The 24527-nt window shown below is 42.2% G+C and overlaps 1 protein-coding gene across 2 annotated transcripts in view; it reads left to right on the forward strand.

Moving 5' to 3' along the window:
* The first annotated feature begins 212 nt into the window (after nt 1-212).
* PDZRN3 (PDZ domain containing ring finger 3) overlaps nt 213-24527 on the forward strand; it is a 129612-nt gene continuing 105297 nt past the window's right edge. Inside the window, exons 1-3 of one of the 2 annotated variants that reach the window (XM_027467386.3) lie at nt 213-1170; nt 6672-6758; nt 7919-8026. In XM_027467386.3, coding sequence (XP_027323187.1) covers nt 454-1170; nt 6672-6758; nt 7919-8026 — 912 coding nt within the window. In that variant the 5' untranslated portion in view covers nt 213-453. The remainder of the gene's footprint in view (nt 1171-6671; nt 6759-7918; nt 8027-24527) is intronic. The other variant, XM_027467385.3, reaches the window with a different exon arrangement.

Here is a 24527-nt window from a genome sequence, read left to right on the forward strand (position 1 = left end):
GTGGTGTCCAGATGCAGCTAACCAACAACTTTAATCCCCAATTCTGCCACAATTCTTTTAAAAAAGGGCAAAAACCCCTTAAAGTCGTGCACAGCCAAGTCGTGAGGTGATCCCCTACAGGAAGGGGGGGGGGCGCGGAGGTGGGAGGGGCCCGGCGGGGAGGGGCCTCGAGGGGCGGGGCCCCGGTGGGTGTGGCCTCGAGGGGCGGGGCGGGGCTTTGCGCAGGCGGCGCCCGGGAGCGCGGCGGCGGCGGCGGCAGCGGCGGGGCCGGGCCGGGCGCTGCCCGGGAGCGGTGGGGGCAGCGGGGCTGCGGGCAGGGCGCTGTGCCGGGCGTTGGGCCGGGGCTGCCGCGGGTTCTGCGCTTTGCCCCGTGCCGCTTCGGGCGGGCTCACGCCCGTGCATCTCTCCGCTCGCTGCCGCCGTGCGCTCGCTTCCCGGCGGAGCGGAAGGAGGATGGGGTTCGAGCTGGATCGCTTCAGCGGGGACGTGGACCCCGACTTCAAGTGCAACCTGTGCAACAAGGTGCTGGAGGACCCGCTGACCACCCCCTGCGGCCATGTGTTCTGCGCCGGCTGCGTGCTGCCCTGGGTGGTGCAGCAGGGCAGCTGCCCCGTCAACTGCCAGCGCATCTCCACCAAGGAGCTCAACCACGTCCTGCCCCTCAAGAGCCTCATCCTCAAGCTGGACATCAAGTGCGACAACCACGCGCGGGGCTGCGAGGCGGTGGTGCCGCTGCAGCAGCTGGGCGAGCACGCCGAGACGTGCGACTTCTCGCCGGCCAAGTGCCGCAACCGCGGCTGCCGCCAGGTGCTCAACCTGCGCGACGTGGAGCAGCACATGCGGGAGCGCTGCGAGGCGCGGCCGGCCGGGCTGTGCGAGCAGGGCTGCGGCTTGGTGCTCACCCACGGCGAGCGCCGGGCCGGCGGCCACGGCTGCCTGCGGGCCCTGCGAGCCCACGGCGCCGCGCTGCAGGCTCGGGCGGCGGCGCTGGAGAAGGCGCTGAAGAAAGAGGCGCTGAGAGCCGGCAAGCGGGAGCAGTCGCTGCTGTCGCGACTGGCGGCGGCGCAGCTGGAGCTGCAGGTGACGGCGCTGCGCTACCAGAAGCGCTTCACGCAGTACAGCGCCCGCCTCGACGCCCTGGCCCGCGCCCGTGCTGCTTCGCCCGGAAAGGTAAGGGGGGGACGAGCCGGAGGGGGTGGGTGAGGGGGGTGATGTCGGGGAGCCCGCCCGCCCTGTCGCGATACCGAGGGGCGAGGTGCGGAGGCTCCCCGAGGGGCCGCGCGCTCCCTCAGGGGGCCTCGAGGGCTCCCCGGGGTCCCGTCAGGCGAGGCTGTGCCTCCATGTCCCCCAAACCACCCCTGTGGGGTCCCCCGTGCCCCCCGCCAGCCATTTCAGGCTCCGGAGCAGCCACGTCGCGGTGCGAGGCACCCGTCTCCCGCTTGGCGTTTTTTCCAGACCCGCACTGGGTTCTTTACGTGGTTCAGGAAGAGAAAAACTGCCTTGATTTCAGGCAGTCTGAAATAAAGTGTTTATAAAGTGGCCAGAACCAAAAGGCAGAGCTGCTGCGGCACCGAGTTCTGACTGGGATGAGGCTCCCCAGCGAGGGCAGTGCTGGAAGCCAATTCTCTCTTAAATGAAGACATTTGGAGTCCTCCCCATGACCTGGACTGTGCCAGCACAGACCCGGCAGCATTAGAGGGCCTGAGACTGTCAGACATCTATAGGCACACCTCGAGAAAGGCTGGGGCTCCAAAAGCTCTGTAAAGGAAACAAAACTTAAGTTTTCTCTCTTATTTTTCCCTTAAAGAAACACAGGGCCACACAACTCACCGTGTTCTGCTAGCTCCAAGCAGAAAGTATCCCAATACTGACAATACTGCTCTGACCTCAATGCTGGGTGTGACAGAATCACCCCCTGCATCTCCCCCTCCTCACCTCTGACCTGATGCCAACAGCACACCTCTGTTGGTGGCTGGGGTTGGTTTGCGTTATTCAGGTTCGTAATAGCAGCTGAGCACGCTTTAGCACGAAAGGCACTGCTACAAAACGTAGCAAGCGTGCAGCGAAGATAATTTCCAGCCCTACTTTTTATCAAATTTATGGACACAGCTGCCCAAGACGCCTGCGCTGGTTTCCAGCCGCGTTACAAAAGGCTGTTATGCAGCTTTCTGAGGCAGTGCCTGATCTGAAGAAAGCTGGAAGGTGTCATGTCACCACAGCCTTGTGGTCTAGCGGTCAATCAATTACATGTCTTTCACAGCATTTCGGGCAGCTTTCCAACACCAACAGCTTTAGTCTGCCCAGCTCCCAGAGAAGTACAATCAGGAAACTTGCATCTTTGTGCACCAGAGAGTTTTTTTAAAAGACCCTTGGTAATCACCTAGCGCAGGGGATGCTTTACCAATTTGGGGATGTGGCTGGCTTCCAAGTTTTTACTCAGGGGTTATTTTCTCAGAGGCGCTCGCACAGGCTGTGCGGTGCAGGATGCGGATTATAAACACTCAGCGGGGCGTTATGTGCTTGCCTAAGGATTAGGTCTCTCAATGCCGGGATTACACATATGGTAATACAGAATAACAGATTTCAATTTCAGAAGTGATTGCTTATTCAAAGAGTGCAGCACCATTGCTATCGTTATTTTACTGTCATCGATATTCGTACTTTGTAGGTTCTGTTAAAAACTGTAATTGTTTGTTCCCTGTTAAAACACAGACCTGGCACTAATGAACTGAGTTTTCTGGCTAAATGTGATGATTCCAGAACTCACCATAGGATGTTCTGGGTTCTCGGTAGGCAAAGAAAAAGGATCTTCTCACTTACCTGATGGGTGGTTGCTTGTTGCTGCAGACGTAGAGCCAGTCTAGAATAAATCAGAGGGCGTACACCCTAGACAAAACAGACAAAGTGCCCACTTACAGTTCTGTTTAAATGCTTAGGTATGGGGGAAACATGATAGTGATGGATGTCAGGCCATTTCCATCACGAAGGACCCAAACTTGTGGTCTTTTGGCTGGGGCAACTGTTTTTGAGCAACTTTGGAAAGCCAGGTCTAGGTTTGTTTTAGCATAGACTCCCTTTGTGGTACCAGATGAATCACTTCACTTTTCTGTGCTTCCATCTCCCATTTCTGAAGTGAGTTTATAACACTGCCACAACTATATAAAGACACACATAAAATATATATTTTATACACAGAGAGTTATCTGAAAATACCTCACAATTTTGTAAGTCCATTAAACAGCTAGATTTGCATTAACTGATTCCAGTTGCGTTTTCCATATGTATTCTTCCCCATCTTCTTAGCCACTGAGGGAATGCTTTAATTTTACAGTGTATTTACTGGATGTCTGATCCATGCTAGTTCCAAAAGACAAATCTGAAGGTTTATTTAGAGGATAACTTTACTCCTTGGTTGAGAGGTGAGGCTTATTGTGGGCAAGCTTGAGGAGGGAGTGGTAGGGAAGGCAGTGTGTCTTTCTCAAAATTAGTATTGCCTTTGATCAGCCCTGTCAATCCTGAAACATCAAAGTCTAAATAAGCAAGAAAAACCTCATGCTATTCAAACAATGCTTAATCCTTGCTGAAACATACCACTGTTCACACCTATTGATAAGCCGATCTAGTCGGTCCTTTATGTACACAGCCATCAAAGTCCTTCGGGAAGAAGTGAGTAGGGGGGAATCAAAACCAATTTATGGAGCTGGTTCCAGCCCAGGGGGAGCAGACGGCACAGCGCGATGTAAAGGCCGTGCATGGCAATGTCTGCTCTCAGGATGGCATTTTAAACTGTACAGATGTCAGTCTACAAAGGGCGAGTAAAGGCTTTAAGGCCTACCAAAGCAAGATCTTTGGAAGTCTGGTCTTAGGCCCTTGTGCTTTCCCGATGACCAAAGGCAGGGACAGACTTCCAGTAAATACATCAGACAGATTACGGGAGCCAGTTCACGATCTGGTGTTTAGTTAATGCCTCCATGGAGGTGGCAACACAAGTTCTGATTGCATAAAAGCCAAACTAAGCCCTTTAAAACAAGATTGCATTTTTTCTCAGGCTGTCCCCAACCAGGCTCAGCTGGGCTTCGGTCAATAAACAAGGAGCTGAAGTGCTTCCTGGAACAGGCAGCGCGGCTTCGCCACGCGATTACCAAACAGATCAGGCTTCCAATCGAGGAAGCAAAAGGCAGATTTACCCAGCTGGGAAGCACACTCATCTCAAGAATTACCTGTAAGAGTGCTGCTCGGCTGCGGGAACACACCGTGCCGGTAACCCTCTGGTTTGCTGCAGAGCCAGGTGTGGGGCAGGGCTAGGTGCAGGCCGCGGCGTCTCCAGTTCCTCACTGCTTGATGGTTGCTGCTCTGAGGCACTAGATACAGCAGAGGAGAAAAGAAAGGCAGAGCCCAAGGCATGAAGCTACGAAAGTTCCCAAACATTGGAGCACCGCTGCCTGCCCTGTGCCTGGGTGAGGTAGACCAGATGGCAGAGTTATCGCTGGGCAGTGACATGGGGCTGTGCTCTGCAACGCCACTCTGCAGCCCCAGAGAGGATGGAGACAGCACACAGACCTGTCAGGACAGACTGGAAAGTTTCTTAAAACCCCTGTGGTCATTTTTCAGGAGTACTTCAGAAAGGCACTGCGTTAGGGTGGGTTTTTCCCACAACCTTTGACTGGTTCAAGCTTACCTGCTTTAATACTTGTTCTGCTAGGCGTACGCCATCAAATCAGAGCCACGTAAGGAAGCTTTAATGAAAGCATTCAGCTTTAATTACGGAAAGTGTCTTGAGAGCAACATTGAAATTGTTTCTTGATTGTTCTAATTGATTTGTCTTATTAAAAAGGCCTAACAGGGGAAGCCAACAGTGACACCAGCATGTCCTTGGCCTTTAAATGCTGAATTACCAGGCCCTGAAAGTGGCCTCCCAGGACTGGAAATCTGCTCCCTGAAATCCAGCCTGACGTCTGGGTTTGACGACTTGCAGGGCAATAGCCTTTACTTCATTTTCCAGGCCTCCTCTGGGTACCTGATCCTTACTAGTGCACAGCGTAGGCAAAGTCAAATAAAATTGGCTGGAACACATTCCTATTTCTCTGTAACAGGTCCAAGTCTGCTTATGGGACCTACAGGAAAGATAAGATCACAAACTGACAAGAAAATTGCAACCCAAAATTTCAGATGGAGGCCGCTGGGGCAGCAGCCCTGTGGTGGAGCCTTGGGCATGCGGTCAGTGGAGCTTTGCTGGTTTACGCTGGGAGGGAACTGTTCTTCGTTATCACCCCCAAATCTAAGAGTAATTCAGTAATCCAGGATCACTTCGACATTCTTGATGAGTTTAATTGACATTAGTATTTGACTGGCAACTTCAAATTGATACGTTAGAAGAAAAATGCACAAACTAGAAACATCTGCACCAAATTACAGTGTAACTGTTGTAATTTTTGTCATTAATCAGTTATGAAAACCAGACTCGTAAGATAACTTCCTCAAACTTTCTTGTGTTCATAACTTTTTCACCCTTTCCATAAAAGAAAAAAAAATTTCGGAGGTAGCATTGTTCATAGAGATCTGTAGATGCACCACGTGCAGTTCTGACTATCCTATTCTTATTTCTAAAAAAAAAAAATGGATTTATTTAAATGGCTTTTGTAGTGGTGCACTGTTGTATAGTTTTGTGGTGTAGTGTGATGAATGACAGCCACTTGATTGCGATTGAAATTAGCATATTGTGAGGATTTAGTTGTATTGAACAGTGCATGTGCTAAACTTTGTTAATTTAACTAGTTGACTTTGTTAACTTTTGTGAAACTTACAGACCTTGAGTAGCATCACAGTGTCACAAAGGATATTTTGTGTACATCTTTATAGAAGTTGTACTCTACATGAGCAAATGTGCAGTTAGGAGCAAGCTTGGGTAGGGCAGGATAACAGAGCACAGCTGCTCCAGTATTACCCATCTGTCCTGTCTGTCTTTGTGGTGCATTTTTTGCCTAATCAGACAACTCTTCACTGTGGAATTTCATCTTTTAGGGAATTACCATAATGATTTTCAGTCGTGGAGGATTTCTGTTTTGCTAGTTTCAAATTTGCTGGTGTTTTTTTTTTCCAAAGAAAAATGTATTACGAATCTCTTCACAGCAGGCACTGTGGATAGCCATTAGCATCACAGGCCTTTTACAGAATTTGGAGCAGATTTCTTTAAAGCTGTTTTCTAAAACTTACCAGAGAATTGCTGTTGTATAGCAGTTCATTTCTGATACTTTTTCAAACAATGTACTGCAGCTAGCACTGGAGAGAAACAACAAAAACGCAGTCCTTCAGACACCCTCAAATACTGCAAAAGTCAAGAATCCGACTACTGGAAACATGGAGTATTTTACATAACACATCACGTATGACTGGGTCAAGTAGTTGCAGGAACAGCATTGCATATAAATATCTTCTGTTGCTGTTAAGTGTCTCTGTGGATCTCAATAAAAAATACGCATAAATCTCAGAGGGCGGCTTTTGCAGAGGCACACCACGGCGGAGGCCGGAGCGCTCCCGCAGATGTGGTTTTTCTCCAAACTTCATGGGAAAAGAAAGTAACAAAGCAACCCAGCAGACCCGCATGGAAGTGTTATCTGCCCTGCTCACCGATGCGCACAAATGTTTTGAATACGTTTATCTGTTCTTTGCAGGGCGAGGAAACCAAAGCGCTGACTCTTGTCCTCCATCGTGACTCAGGCTCGCTTGGATTTAATATTATTGGTGGCCGACCATGCGTGGTATGTTAATTGTTAAAATATGTTTGCCCTTTCCAGTTGGGAAAAGCACGTAGGTCAACACTTAGAGGAAAAATGCTGCTGACAAGCATTTGGTTCTCTTGGGATTCTTTCAGAGCAAATTTTATGGTCAGAGTTGTATTGGATGTGTACGATGGCTGTTATGTCTGTACTGTCTCTTCCCTCACAACACATTTAATCTTGCACGTGGCCACCTCTAGGAACACTGATGTAGGTGGAGTGTAACTCCCCAAACGGGGAACCCTTTGGTATCTCCCTCCTCAGACCATTCTGCTTTGAAGATAGCGCACGAGTTCAGGACCCGCAGCTTTGGGCCCTTTAAAGTTCATTAGGAAAACATTACTCTCCTTTCCACCCAAGATTAGGCAGCCCTGTGTGCAGGTGAAGGGATGTAACTTAACCAACCTACTTTTGAATTCCACGATTTCAGCAGATGTTTCCTGCACCACACACTCACTAATGTATTTTTTCTTGATGCTTGTTGGCCAGGGCTGCTGCATATGACTTTAATTAGATGAAGGAGCGGATTATACCTTGTCCTAGTAATTTAGAAAGTATTCAGAGGTACTTCTCGGCCTCTTGGAAATGTGACATTAATCACGATTTATTCCTAGTAAATTCACTTGAAAGTTATTTTTTATAGTTAACGTCTTTCAATTACTTTTCTGAGACACAGTTCTGCACTGATAGAAGCTGATTTCGCAGTACACAGAATCTGGAGACCCCTCATTAGGTAGAATTTGATTTCCACAGTTTTGTTTGTAAGCCCCCAGAGGAAGAGCTGTGTAGCTAAAAATAAAAATGCACTGTTGCCTTACGTTTGATGTGCAAGCAGGCTGCTGTCTCACTGGGTTTTACATTAAGAATAATTATAATGACAGTTACTACTGAACTGGCCCAAGTCAGAGGAAAATGATTACCATGCAGCTAATGAACCTAATGAAAGTCCGTTCCTGGTTGTACAATTTTTCAGAATGGGAGTATCAGGTGTTCTCATTAGCACAAATAACCCCATATTAAGACATCCCTAAGAATATTTCTTCTAAATTGCATACACTGTTATGACACAGACAAGTTTTAGCTGAGGGAAAATTAGAGTTAGTTCAAGGCACAATATTATATTTTTCTTTTCCTCCCTGAAGGACAATCAAGACGGTTCATCCAGCGAAGGAATTTTTGTATCGAAAATAGTCGACACGGGGCCTGCTGCTAAGGAAGGAGGGCTGCAAATTCACGACAGGATTATTGAGGTATGCGAATACACTGTCCAGTCTCTTTTAATAGTATGAGTTCCGTGTCAGGTCTTCAAATGGCATGATGTTTTAGTGTGGGTTTGGGAGAAATGCACCGTGGTAAACACTGTCTAGAAGACATGCCTGTTAAAATATGCTTGACTTGACTCAGTGCTGACCTTTATGGCTTTAGGTATAGTCCTTACCTAAATATAGAAGCCAGATTATGGATGGTATGTGCATGTCCTGACTTTCTGAGGAGCTAGCATCTATCTGGTATGCCATAGATATTTCTTTTTAAAGCTATTGGAAACTTGTAAGTTATTTAGTTAAAACCATATGTGAAATAGCTGTAGCGTAAACCATGATTTTATTTATCTTGGTTTCTAAGACCAAGGAAAATAAATGTTTTGAACAGTTAGACAAAAATCTACTCTGAAGTTTCCATAGGGTTTATTGTAAACCTGTCCGAATAACTCCCATAATGTTGTTTGTAAGTCCTTCTATTATTCAGATTGCAGCCTGAATTTCTTCTCATTTTGCCAGTCTTGACCTCAATAAAAAGTCCTTTCTGTGAAAGAGATGGTTGCTTGAAATGTTTGTCGTAACTTGCAGTGAGTAAATTTCTTTTTTTGAAAGAGAAGGAAAGGTTAGTTTTCATGAAATGCAGCTGATTGTGAGTCAGTTTCCATTGTTTAGCATTTTACAGTTAGGAAAAGTATTCTTCACTGCCTTATTTTTGTAGGCTGGGGAAGCTTTGAGAGTCTATTGTTCAAAAAGATAAGTGTGGTGTTTGTTGCCAAGGATATCATGGAACAGCCAGTTTCTCTAAGTAATGGAATTCCATTGCTCTTATGTTTTGCAAATGAGCAATAAACAGCTGTTAAGGATTTTCTGTTGGCAGGAGACAATGTGTATTTGCTATTTTCTGTACTGTTATGGTAAATTGTATTCACAATTTAGTAAGGATATAAAATATTAATTAAGTTTCTTCATAAGGAAAAGAGTGGAGCCACAGTAGCACAACTATAAAAAGATAAGAAGCTGAGCTGTGAAGTGATCCAGAGTTGCTTAGACTATATATATGATATAACATAATTCTGAAGAGGTCTGGACAATTTTGTGAGAACTATGCAATTTTGTTTGAACTGAAAAATTTTCCCATAGGCATACATTTCCCTAAAGCATATTTGAGAAGCTGACATCTGTTTTTGAAGCAGTGTTTGGTCACACAATTGAAACAACCATGAAAAACAAAACTTTGGAAAAATCAAATAGCCCAAAGTTAGGAGATGGCTTGGTCTCTGAGCTGCAAGCTCAGCTCAGTCTGCTTGAGAACGAGCGCTGTAACTCGGGCTGGAACTGCAGGCGTGCAGCATTTTGTCGGTAGGATTTGGCGGGGGAGAACAGGGACGGCTGACCTCCACGAGCTCTACAGCATCTGCTCTCTTGCAAGGGACCTCCCTCCTTACTGCTTTTCTTTGCTTCATTTTTCCACAAGTTCAGCATTTGGCAGTGGTAGCACAGGGCAGGCTAAGCAGCTAAATACTGCTGTGCTGTATTGGCCAGTAGGAACCCAAGAAGAACACAGAAGAAAGCAGACAGGGTGGGATTTCATGCTGTGCTTCTGTGTCTCTTCTTGAGTGCCGTGGTGCCTTTATGAGTAGCATTTGTGCAGGCTTTTTCCCTCAATTCATTTACATTTTAATATAGCAGAAAAGTCCAGAGTAGAGACACAAGGGGAATCTATCCTGTTTATAGCACACCAAAGGTAGCAGGAAGCCTTGTGCAGGAACCTGTGTTGACAACTCTTGTGCTGCCACAAATTAATTTTCATATGCACTCTTCTCACATTTAAATATCTGCTAAATGCTGATGAAAAATTAGCAAAATTATTACTGAATTGTTGACCTTGGGAGCATGAGTTTGGATTAGAGATGTCATCTTGAAGCAAATCTCTGCATGGTGCCCAGCTGATGTGTTCTGGTTCCCCCTGTGGAGTACTCTGTGTCTTCTAACTGGGATATTACAAAGCCCTAAAAATACATGCACTGGGGACATCAGGACCTGAAAAGAACTGTTTCATTCTGTACTCTGTGCAATTTGTATTTATTGCACTGTATCTAACTCTAGTCTAGGTAAGGAAAAAAAGATACCTCCTGCACCATGGCATTTAAATCAGCTTTATCATACTATTATATTAGTTAATTGAAATATCCTGTAAATTTTCTGGATGAAAAGTAGGTGATGTCCAATCGTAACGTCCTTCTAGAGGCAAATATTTTTATTGCCTTTCCAAAAGGAAACTTCAACCCATACTTGATTTTTTAGTTGAATTGCCAGACTCATTTACAGATACAGGTTTAACTGTGGACTCGGATGGAATTCAACATAGAGATTAGAGCATACTAGTGGTCACATTTGCTTTGAGAAGCATGAAAGATGGGAAAGAAAGATAACTATCTAGAACAGAGTTTGGCTATCAGGGACATATGTGACTTGCTCACATAGTATTACAGTTGTAAGTATCACCAGTGTGATTTTAAATAGACCCTTTCACAAAGAACTCTTATTCCAGTATAAGTTGCTGGGCATAACATCATAACATCGAGCATTCCAGAATCCATGACAGTGAACTTAAAATGCAGTGAAATGTAAATTATTTGATTTCCTTTTGAAAACATTTCTCTCAGATCTTACAGTAGATGCGTTTTGGAGCATGTATAAAATAAAAGCATTGTTTTTCATTTTCAAAACTGTCAAAACATTTATTATTACTTAGCAGGATTAGGCAGTGTAAAATTTAGACACAGTGCTGTTTATAGCTGATAGCAAATGCTGCTTGCAAATTCAATCCCCCTGACAAATTGATACTGAGATAAACTTTGAATTATGTCTGAGACAGTTTTTAAACATATTTTCCCACTCTAGTGTGGGTTTGGATTTTCTCTTTATACCTTTTAAAAGGTTAAATGCAAAAAAAGTAAATCAAGTTTAAGAATTGTCTTGAATTTTCAATGAAAGCATTTTTTTTGGCCCTTTGTATATCACTAACATAAGCAGTGCCACTGTGAGGTGTGTTCCTACTGTGAAATGACATACATCAAGATGAATGATGTGTGGTTCGTGCTACTCAGCCTGCAAAGGACGCAACAGAAAAAATCTTTTTCCCTTGTACTTCATTTTACTAAATCTGTTAAATAATAAATATATTTAGTGTTTATGTAGGACTATGAAGAATGCATTATGGCTGTTAACCATTAATTATTTCCCTTCGCTGTTTAATATTATCCATATTTTGCAAATGGGTAATCTGAGGTATACAGGAAAATATCTTGAGAAGTTCTTGTCAGGTCAGGGTTAAAGACTCAGATCTCAGCCTATTCATTATTGCTTTATGTAAACCAATGCTTCATACCTATGTCTGTTTCCAGGTCTTTCACAATTACTGTAGAAGCAAAGTAATGATATTATGAGATTTTCTCTGATTCGACTGCAGGTTTTTCATGCACTGCTCTGACTTCAAAGCAAACAGCTGATTTAATCCATTACTAGTAATTCACTGAATTATTGTTAAGATGCACCATAGCAAATCGCTGTATTAAAAACATGCTGAAACTATTGATTTTAATGCAGAGGAATTACTGTTCTCACAGATTACATTTTTGTCAGGGTAACAAAATGGTCCTAATTTCCTCTTATAACAGAAGTTGGTTCAAGTCCCAGACATGAATGACTCCTCTACGCAGCTGCCTGGCATTTCTTAAGACAAAATTAGATTTCCAGAGTTTTTATTTTTAAGCACATCAGCTCTGAAAGGTTATAAATTAAATATGGCATTCTCTTCTCACTAACTAGTAAACTTGTTTGTTTTGCTTCGGGACTGTTTAGAAAGAATGAGACTTTTGAAATGCTTACTGCTTGCCACCTTAAAACATTTTAAGTACAATTAGGGTACTGTTGAGGTAGTATAAACTGTCATAGCTGCTCTGAAACCTCCAGGATTTATGCCACCTGGGACTTGCCCAGTGTTTCATGCTGCTCACAGGAAGGATCATTAGTTTAGGAGTTGAGAACATGTCTTAGTGCATTTGATTGATTTTCCCCAAAGCACGCTCATTTGCTACAAATTATAGGCTGCTTTTCTATTATGCGGATTTCTTCACAGGTTACATGTAGGAACAATGAAACTTTTTAGCAAATGTTCTCCTGTATACTTGCAATTAAAATTTACAATTTGCTCTGGATTCTGTTTGCCCCGTAGCATAGAGGCTGCTTTAGCAGAGCCACTTTCTGCTCACGTGAGGTGGTTTTTTGGCAACCCATGTGTGGTTTCTGAGTTAACAGCACAGCCTCCAAAAAGCCAGGTTTGCACAGAGAAAGCACATCGGCCAGGCAGGAAGGGCAAGGAGAGGAGCACTCACAGGAGTGTGGCGTATGTTTCCGTGTCAGTGAAATATAGATGCTAAGGAAGATCTGCTGCTTTGAAATTGAGTAAATGGAGAAACATTTCATGTGGTCTGCTGGTATGGGATGGGGTCTAGTTTTTCTATGTGGTTGAGTCTCTGGACTAATTCTGTGTTGCCAGCCCAGCTTTCTTGCTAGCATGCAGTTATCCCTAAGCAGTACGCCCAGCTCAACTTATCACTGCTCACAGGAGGCTTTCACAAATAATTAGTAAATAAAATTATTAACCAAACAATTTTTCATTTGCTGGTGAGCAATTTAACATCACACCAGCTTTAATATGATAAACCTAAGCCTGTAGCTACTTACAAAAATCAAACTGCATGCATTAGCTGAAACATGATAGACAGAGAGGTTAAACAGATTTTTTTTTTCATTGTTGTGAATGGCAGAGTTCAGCTCTACAAACAAGATTTACTATACAGATACATACACTTACTCGGTAATTAATTTTCTGGAAGAAAACGTTTTCAGACAGCAACTTAAAATTGAATGTTCGTGTTCCTGCCAGGACATGCAAGAACAGTGGAGAATTTGTGGAGAGGGAACACAACGGGGCAGGGAGTACAGCTGTAGCAAAGCCAGCTTTTTTTGGAGATCATACTTGTGGAAGATTTTCCAAGTCCTTTGTCCCTATCTGTTAATGGTATCACAAAGCAGCATTACGTCTGTGGTAAAACATAGGTCTTGCAGCTTGGTCACTGCTAAAAGGGAATAATAATAACCTTAAGAGGAAAATGTAAATGAAAACAGAAGATCTTGGTTATCACTGCATTTTTTCATCTCGAATGCTTTTGCTTGATTCCACACCAGTGCTCCAGCCTGAGCTGTGGCAGGGAGGTGGGGGAGCAGGGGAATGAGCCAGACAGCAAACAGTGAACTGAAGGGGTGTAACAGACATTCATGCTAAATACTGCACCGCTGTCCTTCCCCCAGACAACAAAAATGATAAATCCATCAGAGGGGATGAAAATCTGAAGTGCTGCAAAGAAATTAGCAACTGTTCCTAGTCTTCGGGACCTCTGGGCCCTGTCTCTTCACTGAAGCAGAGCTATAGTTCTAAGCACATTTCACATTGTAACCTCTGAAAAAGTCCTGCATGTTCCCCTCACGTATCCCCACCATTTTATTGCCTTCCTGTCACTAGAAGCCCACAGCATGCTGACCCTAAGCTTAAATTATCAAAAAAAAGCTCCCTAAACTCAGGAATAGACCCCCTCTGTGTCACAATTTAACAGGATTACAGCATCCGTGCCCCTTTCCACCTTCGATAAAAACGCAAGCACTATGGTAGCTTTTCATAACACTTTAAAAACCAAACAGCGTAAGGCCCAGATTGTACAGCACCTGCCCCATGCCCTACTTTTTTTTTTTGTTGTTCTGGTTATTAACTTGCTCAGTATTGCAAGGATCAGGACTCAGAAAGGAAACACAAAGAGCTCTGATACCTCCCAAGCCTTTCACACCTCCAGACTCACACAAGCAAGTCACATATTGTGGATCACAAGACTCGCCATGCAGCTCCTCCATTCTCCCCAAGTCGTATTTCCCATTTCCCAGTAAACCAATCCATGCTTGGGGTGGTTTCACCCCAGTAACATCTCACACTGGAGACAAGCCTGGAGTGTCACTTTGTGGGCTGCAGGAGCCACAGTGATGCTGCACACCCGTGTTGGGCCAGGACATGTGCACCAAGGAGAAAATACAGCTTGAGAGATCCAAATTTTGGTCTTAAAAGCAATCACCCTTTTGAAGTGAAATATAGCCATTTCGTATTCTCTTCAGCTAAGCACACAGCAACATGTCAAACTCCAACAACTACTCTTTTAAAAGCATGCACATAGAGCATATAACAATGAGACAATTTAATCTTTTTGCATGCGGTACAATTTTTCGCATTTCAAATCATCTCCTGCTCAGTTTTCCACATATGAAGCCAAACCATTATGATTAACTGTTAAATTTTATTTTTAGATTTCTGAATGTGGAGTCTTTTTAGAGAAAACACACAGAATGTCCTATCAACTATTTTCACACATTTTGTTCATATCGCAATAATTGAGCAATCAGATGCAATCATCCCTAATTTAGGACACATGTAGTACATTACCATGTCAATTGTACTAAAAGATAGGCACAAAGTGAGAGCAAATGAACTAGAAAAAAAGCCAGCTCAGACCACTGCCATTCAAAATGCACTTAAGTAAAATTTGTATAACTATTCATTTGGAATTAAAAGAAAAATGGAATTTGTCCAGCAAAAATGAATAAAGCAGGATGTGTGAGGGTGACCAGATCTGACCAGATCCTCCCAAGAACCCTGAATCGGGAGCTGCCGATCATGCGGCTCTAGCCCACTTTGTACTGGTGGTGGGATTTTTCTTCAGAAGATTGCTTCATGCAAACCTGCCTGTCTCACCTGCAAGCCTCACTTCTCTGTTTTTCACAGTACCGCATTTCCTCTTTTTCCCCCACATATACGTAATGGAAATAGAAATAAAATCCTGGAATCAGTTCTGGGAACAAATACAGCACAAAGCTGCTTCTGAACAATGGCATTTGTAGTGTCTAAATAAGACTATTACTGCTTGATATTAAACAAAACATCTTCCAATATGAGGTATGGTTTTAGTTTTGTTCCCTCTTACTCATTTACACCATGAAAAATTTTAAACTGTTCACAAGTAACTGCACTTTTGTGCTTTAAGCACTAAGAGGTGACAATTTACCAGCATTGCGATACTAATCCCAACATCATTGACTGCTTTTCACATGATGTTTTGATATTTAAAATAGTGTAATTTTACTATTTTATATTCCGCTACGAAGTGCAACTACAGAACTTGCAAGGTTTTTAGAGTTAGCATCCAGAACCCCAGTATATTATCCACAGTTGACTTATGATTCATTTACTAGCAGTACTAAATTCATCCTGTTTAAACTGGGTTTAGATGACATATGAAGAGGCGTGACTGGTCTTTTAATTGTAATGAGTTTTATCTGGAAGCACTTGTCTCTAGTATTTTTTTCTGCCAAAATCCCAATAACTTCTGGATATGTGTGCAACACTGACAGCAAATAAAAGCTCTGGTGATCAAGTCTGGCCCACGCTCCCATTCAATTTATGCACAGATTTTTGAAGAGGTGACCCACAGGAACTCAGCCCTATAAAATATCACAGGGATATGGGTAATTTTGAAGCCTCATCTTCAAGTTTATCACCGAGTGAAATCTCACCTCCCAGGAGCAGGGAATGGCTGAGGCTGGAGAGGACCTCTGCAGCTCATCCAGCCCAAGCCCTGTGCTCAGAGTAGGGTCAGCTCCCTCCGTGGGAGGATAAAAGCACAAACACATTGTACCTATGAGTAGTCCTTCTGGGCCACAGCTTTGAGCAGGAATTTGAGCTGAAAACTAGTAAACATTTGTTTGATTGATTGGATGAACATGAGAAAGAAACCAGCAACAGGAAGGGAGAGGGAAAATATTTCCTAAATCATTCGAAAAAAAAGAATTTAGTGTTTTTTCATCTCTCTCAGTTCTGCAGGCTTCCCAGCTCAGGAAGACTTGGTTTATTTCTTAAAAGGTCTTGCTTATAAAGCAGACCTTTCTCTGGCTCTGGCCAGCTCTAATAAAAATTAGCAGTAACTTTAGCAGCTGCCATACCACATGACTGCTTGGAATTGCATAACTTTTTTCCTTCTAAAGAAGCACACAAAGAGATCATCTGATCCCCTCCCTTGCAATGTTCTCTGTGAAGTATATTTCTCTAACTTCATTTCTAAACAAAAATCTTTTTCTTCTTTCCTTTAACAGTCTTCTCTTTTTAAGACCGAAATCTGGCCGTAAATAGTAACGAGCCCTAGGCAGAGCTTTCCTGAGTTAAGCCCACGAATAAATAGGGTGATTTATTTATTGCTACTCAAACTATTAGCGTTCATCAATAACAGGGCATGTCATGGTCAAAAGCTAATGTCAGCCTCAAGTCGTTCAAAGAAATATTTTGTTGCGGAAATTGTGGCTTTTTAGGGCTAGTGGTATTTCTGAGAGTCTGCTTTCAGATGGAGATACACTGTGGTTTGACAAGGGGAAGATAATAGAAAGAAAAGACTCAGAAAAGACTCCTATGGCCATAACAGATGTAAACCGAACACAGACTGTTGGCTCAGTCCAGGTCCCATTTAATTCGCTGGAAATCCCAGAGTATTTAACCTGATCCACAAATACAGAACAGTTGGAAGTTTAAATTACTCTTCCTGTGTGGCATGTGGAAATGGACCATTGTTTTCTGGCTAATTGGTTTTCCCTCTAGCAAAAAAGGGGAAAAAAATTAAATGCTGAGCTAGTGCAGCAGCGTGGTACTGCTTATGCAGGCTGCTGCGGAGCGTAGAAGGGGAACTGATCCCAAAGCAGACGGCGTGCTGCTCCATGCAAAGATGTGGGCTAACGCACTGGGTAATGGATAAGCGTGGCCAAGAGCATGGCTTTGCACCCTTCCTCCACGATGGGACTTTCTGCTGACCCTGCTGGGCATAAGGCAGGCACATTGGTGCAGTGCAGTCACACCGAACAAGAACTTTGACACCACAACTCTCTCACAAACTTTTAAGTGCTTTACTTCTTTTTAAAGAAACTCCTGATGGACTGACAGAAGCCTCTAAGCCTATACTGGGCATAGAAGTTTATAATAATTTGCCAAAACCTAAGGAGAAATAACCCCCTTTCCTGTACAGTGCTTTTCCTGATGCAGATTTCTTACAAAAAATGAGATCTTTGTTTTATGAGGAGACCTCACTGACTGCATATTTTTGTCTCTCCTTTAGCGCACTTGGAATTAAGGCTAACATTCATATATTGCAAGCGTTAAGGAAATCTCGTGTCTATAGTTAGAAAGAATTAAATCATTCAGTGTTCTTTGAAAGGACTGCAAAGTCTTTAAAGCTTAGTTCATCCCAAATGTGAACAAGGCAATGGTAATGTCACAGAATATGAGATGTTGCTAAAAATAATGGGCAAGTTCTCAGGCAAGGGAGCCCTGGGACCTGCACTTCACAAGGGCACCGTCACTGCCTTGTACCACTTAGATCCCTTTCCCCACTTGAGCTGAAGCAGTTGCTTTAACCACAAGCTTGCAATGAAAATTACATAAATTCAATTTTTACGTTTGCATTTTCCCATTTTCTTTGCCAGTAGGACTTGCCTTTTCCTGCTGGTTTGTTAAGAACCCCCAGCTCTTGTTTCACAGGAAAAGTTTTGGCACCTTTCATAACGCAGACACAAGACCAGCTAGCTTCTAAAAGCATTTCCTCAGCAGTGGTAAGCATCAAATATTTTGGAACAAAGCAACGAGCAGTCTTCAGATGCAGTTACAGTTGATAAATGTCCTGCTAGCAACTCTTGTTTTAATCTAAAAGTTCACACAGCCAACTCTGATTCCTTCCTGTATCTGAAGAAGCCAGTACATACCAATGCTTTTTTTTTTTTTTTAAATATAACCTTTCATTGTTTTCCCTTCATTTTGGCCTCCCTCTTTTCTCTTGCTTTGTAGGCAGCTCCCTCTGCAGCAGGGGAATTGCTGTTTCTATTACAAACCTTCCTCTAGCAACTGGAACCTTTTCTTTCAGTTTTAGCCAGTTTTACCCCCTGCTGGTAATTAAAATACTGTCTCGCTTTGCGTCACATTCACTAAAAAGCAAGTTTGTTTGCCCTCCGTATGGATTTCACATTGCAGAAGACTTTTGCAGACTTTCAGAGCTGCTGACTCGAAGCAAGTAATAAACATAGGAATGAGCAGGGGTGTCAGGGAGTGATAGATAATATGTTAGCCTCCTGTCAGGCCTAGCAAATCTCCACGTTTTATAGACGATTAGAGGCTACTTTCACTGGGCTGATGCTGTGCATTTCAGCTACGGTTTTCCCGGCTTCTATTCCACAGACTCTGTTGCAGTTAGATACCTGAATGCATTAGATTTATGAGAAGTGTTTTAGTAACATGGCTCATGCAGAAATAGGGAAGTTTGGGGGGCTGGGAAGCTCATGGAGATGCTGAGAAGTTTCTGTTGGGATGAAATGAATTTCATGCATAAGCCAAGAAATCAGGAAAAATAGCATCTCTGACAGTCTTCTCTGTGTTTGCGTGACTTGCTCTTGGCCAATACTGGTCTCTTGATGAGGCTTCATGCTTCTTTTTGCATAATGAGTTACAATGTGAATAGCTTTATGGAACAAAGGAACCAAAACCCCACAGTAAGAGCCAAGATGATACATGTATCCCTAATTCTGTCCTTTGCCCTGAGTAACAGTTGACTCTAAAAATAATTTCTTTACTATTGGTTTGTTCCATACCCTGAGGTTCTGTTCCATATGAACAAGGATTGCAGTCTGGCCCATTCTGCTTATTTTTGTCCGATTGCAACGCTTTAATTCCCCCCCTTTAAAAAAGGGTTGGAAAAAACATAAGCCCAAAAGCTTTTAAGTACTTAGAAAGTTCCAGCAGTTTCAGGAAGAAATGCAATTATCATGGCTGCTTAATTAAAGTGAGCTGTCAATGAAGCAATAAACCATGGTAGAATTTACTTATCTTTGTAGGAGAATGCAAATTAAGGCTGTAAATGGAGGTCTTGGGAAAGGTCTCAACGCTTTCTGCCACTGGACTAATAATCACACTTAGTCATTCATATTCTCAGGCAATCAAATGATGTACATCTTTTGCCAGGAAAAGTAGTGCTATGGGAATAACTATATACATACACCATCAAACAGATGCTAAAACAATAAATGCCTTTGTTTATATCCATTGTTGATACAGTACCCAATAAGTTAACTTTAAGTCACAACATTTCAAACCATGCTAGTCCTTTCCCAAAGGAAATTGTCTTTAAGTAAAGTAGCCCAAAGATAGCAGAACAGTATTTTAAAAGCTGACAAAAATCAAAAGACAAATCCTGGCCTGAAAGTACAGGCATATTGCCCAGGGAATTTGATCTCCTCTAGGGCACGAGTCGTGGCCAGCTGAAGTCAGTGGTGAAGGAGGTTTTGGACCAAGTGCAGATCCATAATGAAGAGGTTATGCCCACTTGCAGTAGTGAGTTTACAAGAATTGATGGCCACATCTGTCCTGATCTGATGATAAGAAGTAAATTCAGAAGTATTCATTCTGTTATTCTAAGTTCAATGCAAGCATATAATACAATCTGTAAGTGAATAGGAATTCATTGGGATAAAAACGAGCATTACCATAAGCTGTCTACTGCAGAAAAAACCTGAACATGTATGGGAATGCTTAACTTTAAGTATGGAATTTGCTTTACTAAAGCCAAAAGGACTACTCATCTGCTTAAAATTAAGCATATACATTAGAATAAGAAAAATGGGGTCTTAGTACTCAAGAGTGTCAGAGTCTACGAGCATATGAAAACAATCAACAAATGGCATATCCACTGATACAGGAGACAAATTCATTTTACATTTCCTTTTATTATGTAAAACCTTAGCTAGTCATTCAAGAATCCAAATTACAGTATTTATGATACTTGAGGAAGAATTTTATAAAGCAAATTGTTACTTAACTCCTTTATAACCACCCAATTATTATAAACTGCTTGAGTTTTGCTAGTTTTGCTTCCTTTAGTTGGTAACATCTAGCTTAGCTAGCAGATTCCTAACTGCTTTTATTCTTCAGAGAAACTAAATTTCTGATACAAGATAGTGAACCACCACATACTGATGTTTTTGTTACAGATAACTACATATTTACAGTAAAAATGCAGTATTGGCTTTCAGTTTGTAAAGAAAAAAATTTCCATGTTCACAGTATTTTTTGTTACAGTACACTTCTATTCCTTGCTTCACATATTATTTTTTTTTTTTTACCATTCATTCTGGAGTAGATACAGGATTGGAACCTGAAATGACTTGACAAACACTTCTACCACTGCTTCTTATGATTTAGAGGCATCATGCTTTGTATATTGTTGAGTGTTTGAGTTGTTTAAAATGGCTTTTCTTCTCAGAAAGAAAAAACTCAGGTCGTGGTGGTTTTCTGTGTCACAATAACTAGGTTTATTATGTAAAAGCTTACGGTTCAGCTCCACAGGTACAAGTTTCCTTTTGGTTGGATGTACAGATTAGAATTGATCTAGAATTTGTCTACAGTTAGCTTGTTGAGAAAACCTTTATCACTGTTGTCACATAGCCATTTTGTTGTCTGAATAGCCTCGGGATTAAAGTACACTTATATTTTAGAAAATGTAACATTTAGGGCATTAAAAGGACTAAGTGTGTCTGTAAATCACAAGTGAGCCTGATTTTTGTTTTCCTTTATCCTTTACTATGTCAGACAGAGGATTTCCTACCATTGCTTGTGAAAAGAAAGCTGGAGCTGGAATTAGAAAGGAAAGCATAAAACTAATTGTTTGATGGTTTAATGTTACAGACCACCTACTCTGCAAAGGCTGAGAGTTTGTTAAATTGAAATTCTAAAGAATAAAAAAAGCTAAAGACCAGCAACTAACAAATAGGTAATACTTAGCAGAAAATTAGAGGAACAATAAAGTAATATAATTGCATTTTGTTAGCAGTTTGGTACTTAACTCTACATGTAAGAAGATATAAAGCTAAAGGAGTCACTTAGAGGAAAAGTGGCTAAATCCATTCTACATCCTGTGGGCTTCCACTGTAATGCTATTCAGATTAAGTTTAAATATATTATTTAGAAAATAAAGACTTCATAGAGCTGATACATTTAACATTCCTAACAATCTTGTGATAAGAGCTATATATATTCAAATGTTGCTTTAATTCCTTTATTTTACAATTAAGAGGAGATAATTATATAGAAAGCATGTAAGGAAGGAGAAAAAAAAGTGTGTATCCCAAGACATGGCTTTTTAAAAAAAAGAAAAAAGCAGAAGGCAAGAAGATTTTTGTACTTCTTTTGGGAACTCAATTTACTTAGAAAGTATTTTACTTGGAGAAAATGTGGAAGTTTGCACAAAGAATAGACAGATTTTTCAGTGCATTGCATACAACTTGAGAAAATGTAATTCTCATCCTCCTTATAAAACTTGAAAACCTCTTCAATGAAATTAAATTTAATATTTACTTTTGGGTGAAATATTTCCTTACTTAGTCACCCTTAAATAGTTTACGTCAGGGACATTGTTCAGCACTTAGCTTCTTTGTTAACTTCTTTGTTGTCTATGAGGACTTTAAACACGAAAAGAAATTGTCAAAATCAGAGGATCTGATTGTACAGCTACAGATTGGTATGGACTGCCCAGCTCAAAGCCAGCACGACCACAGATTAGTTTACAGGAGTTTAGCTTAGTGTAAGTGAAACAACTTTAAACAATGAAGAAGTTAAAAATCTGTCAGCTGAAGTTTAATTTTACTCTGAATATTTTCCAGAGACAACGGTAACATTTCACTGCTATTTGTCTGGCTCTTTGGCTTCCCTGATGATAACATTGTATAGGAATTTACATAGAGCGGGCTGAAACCTTTCATTCCCAAACACATTTATCTTTGCCTCGATCACTTGGGAGCCTCACAGCACAAGCGCAGGAGGCCAGGAGATGCATCCTACATGCTGCAAACCTGCAAGAAGCCGAGCTATCTTCCTGCTTTGGTAAACCTGGGAGCAATGTAATTTTTACTCCTGCTCTCTTCTTTTGGGGTGAGTCTGAATCCATCTATTGTTTTGTCAGAGGACACGAGGGAAGTAGGATTGAGAAAGATGGAGCTGGAAGTCCTCTTGGTCCACAGATGTTTGTGGCAGCAGCTCCCTGCAGACATCAGTGATTAGCTCCCAAAGTCCAATAGGTTCAGTAAAGCAGAGCAATGCCAGATACATTTTAACAGGTGCCAGGGGAAGCTTTCTCACCTCACACACTTACACCAAAAGTAAGATTTTGGTTATGACCTGACACAGCCATTTTCCCCCTATCAGCAGAGGAAGAATTTCACATCAGCAGCTGCTGGGCTGCTGAGCAGGCTGACACTGCCTTTCCTTTCCAGGTGGGGAGTGTTATTGTTTCCAGTGCCCCTTTTAGAGACCTCTCGCACAGAGCCCGGGGATGTGGAAAGACACTGGAAGCTAGTCTGAATCCTTGCAACAGGTGGTTAGAGTCAAACTGCACTGCATAAAAGTTGTAGTCCTTCCAAGACTTCCATTTTAGCTGCATGAATTATGTCTTATGTAGCTAGATAGGAGTCTCAGTAAGTTGCACTCAATTTTCATGTGCTTTTTATAGTAAGTAACCAGGACAAACATTAGTTTAGTTTTCTGCTTCAAAATGCACATGGACAAAAACAGCTCATCTAACATGCAATAGCAGCACAATAACCAGTTGACTTACTTAAGCTTTAAAGTACATTTCTTCAAGCCAGAAGTTCTTTCCACTTAGATGTTCAGCTTGCACTTGGGCCACTAAAAGGTTGCTAATGATAGGGCTGGATGAGCCATCATCTCATACAGCTGATTGCTAACAGTTAGCAAGGCATTATAATGGACTTCTTCTCTCTGTATTTGCATCAAAGAAATCAAAAAAATATTTCATGGCCTGGTGTGATAGCAGATGATTTTCTAAGGTCAGCTCCCATGTCTGTTGGCTTTCTTCTTCCTCTGAATGGGACCAGAATTTGGACCCCAAGATGCAGCAAGAGCACAAGCATTGCTTAAGAGCTGAACTAAGCATGCCTGTCAGCTCCGCAGCATCAGAATGGTCTCAGGCATTTCCATTCCTAATTCTCCAATGTAACAAAAGGCAAAGAGACCTTCAACTATGAAGGGTTCGTGGCTCTCATTTGCAGTGTCCACTGTAAATTCTGAGACAGAGCTCAACACTGAAATCCTTATCAGCAGAGTTGTACTTATTTAGGTAATTGTTTACATAGCAGTGCCTTCACAGCATACTTTTAGTGCATTCACATGTTCCCTGCTGCAGTCAGCATGGGGTCATACTGACACTATTTTTTCCCATGGTAAGAGGCCTTAGATAGAAAACCAAAGGAAAATGATCAAATATGGTGATATCAAGAACCTACTAAAACTAATTGTTCCTACAACCAGTACTAAACAGAGAAGTTAGTTGAATGTCATCAACAAAACAGACTTAAGCAACAGAAGGTAGATAATGCAAGACTGTTTTACATAAGCACCAAATATTTGACAGTTTTACAACTGGCTTGTTATTTCCGACAACTGCTGCATTAGGATAAAGAGCATTTGCTCTTTCCATTTCTGGCTTTCTCACATCCTCAAAACTACTCATGCCTGGAGGATGTGCTAAGGAACCAAGGCTTTGTGTTAATTCCACTTTGTCCTCTGAAAGGCTATTTACTCATTCAGCTATCACAGTCGATCCCAAAGGTTTATTTAAGCAGTTCGCCAGGAAGAAAAGGAAGCTGTCCATTAAGGTAGGGGCTTGCATTGGCTTCAGTGGACTTATTTTATGTGTAATCAGGAGTATTTTTTCTCCTTCCACTGCAGAGTAGGGATTTTCTGCCCTACACGACCTTTAAACCACAGTAAGGAAGTTGCACGAGATCCAAGGCTGTAGGTCATCTTTTATTCTTACCACCCTCGTAATGCCTGGGGTCACAAACTGAAACTGAATCCCCAGTGGCAATAGTGCCATCTCCAAAAACACAAAAACAAAAGCTGAAATTGTTAGAATGCTTCCTAAGCTATAGCTACACCACCTGCAGTCATACAACATATATACAAGCTGGACCTGCACTTTCATGATGAATAGAAAGCATCAATAAGTGATAAATTACTTAACACCAGTTTTGATTTGCTGTATTTGACCATTTCTAACAGCAATTAATAGTGTCCTTTTGAAAAAGAGCAACATGTGAATCAATTTACAGATAAAGCATTCATTTTTGGTGTACTTAAGGCTCCCAGGGGGAGATTTGAGTGTTTGAGGAATGTAGGGTGGGGTAGACTGTGGCTTCTCTTCAGCCCATGATATTAGATTAGCCCCAAATTACTGGTCCTGCTGCCATTTTTAGTGATTTGGTATCAGCGGCTACAGACTCTTCCGAGATA

Source organism: Anas platyrhynchos, chromosome 13 (genome assembly GCF_047663525.1).
Source record: "Anas platyrhynchos isolate ZD024472 breed Pekin duck chromosome 13, IASCAAS_PekinDuck_T2T, whole genome shotgun sequence".
Taxonomy (NCBI): Eukaryota; Metazoa; Chordata; class Aves; order Anseriformes; family Anatidae; genus Anas; species Anas platyrhynchos.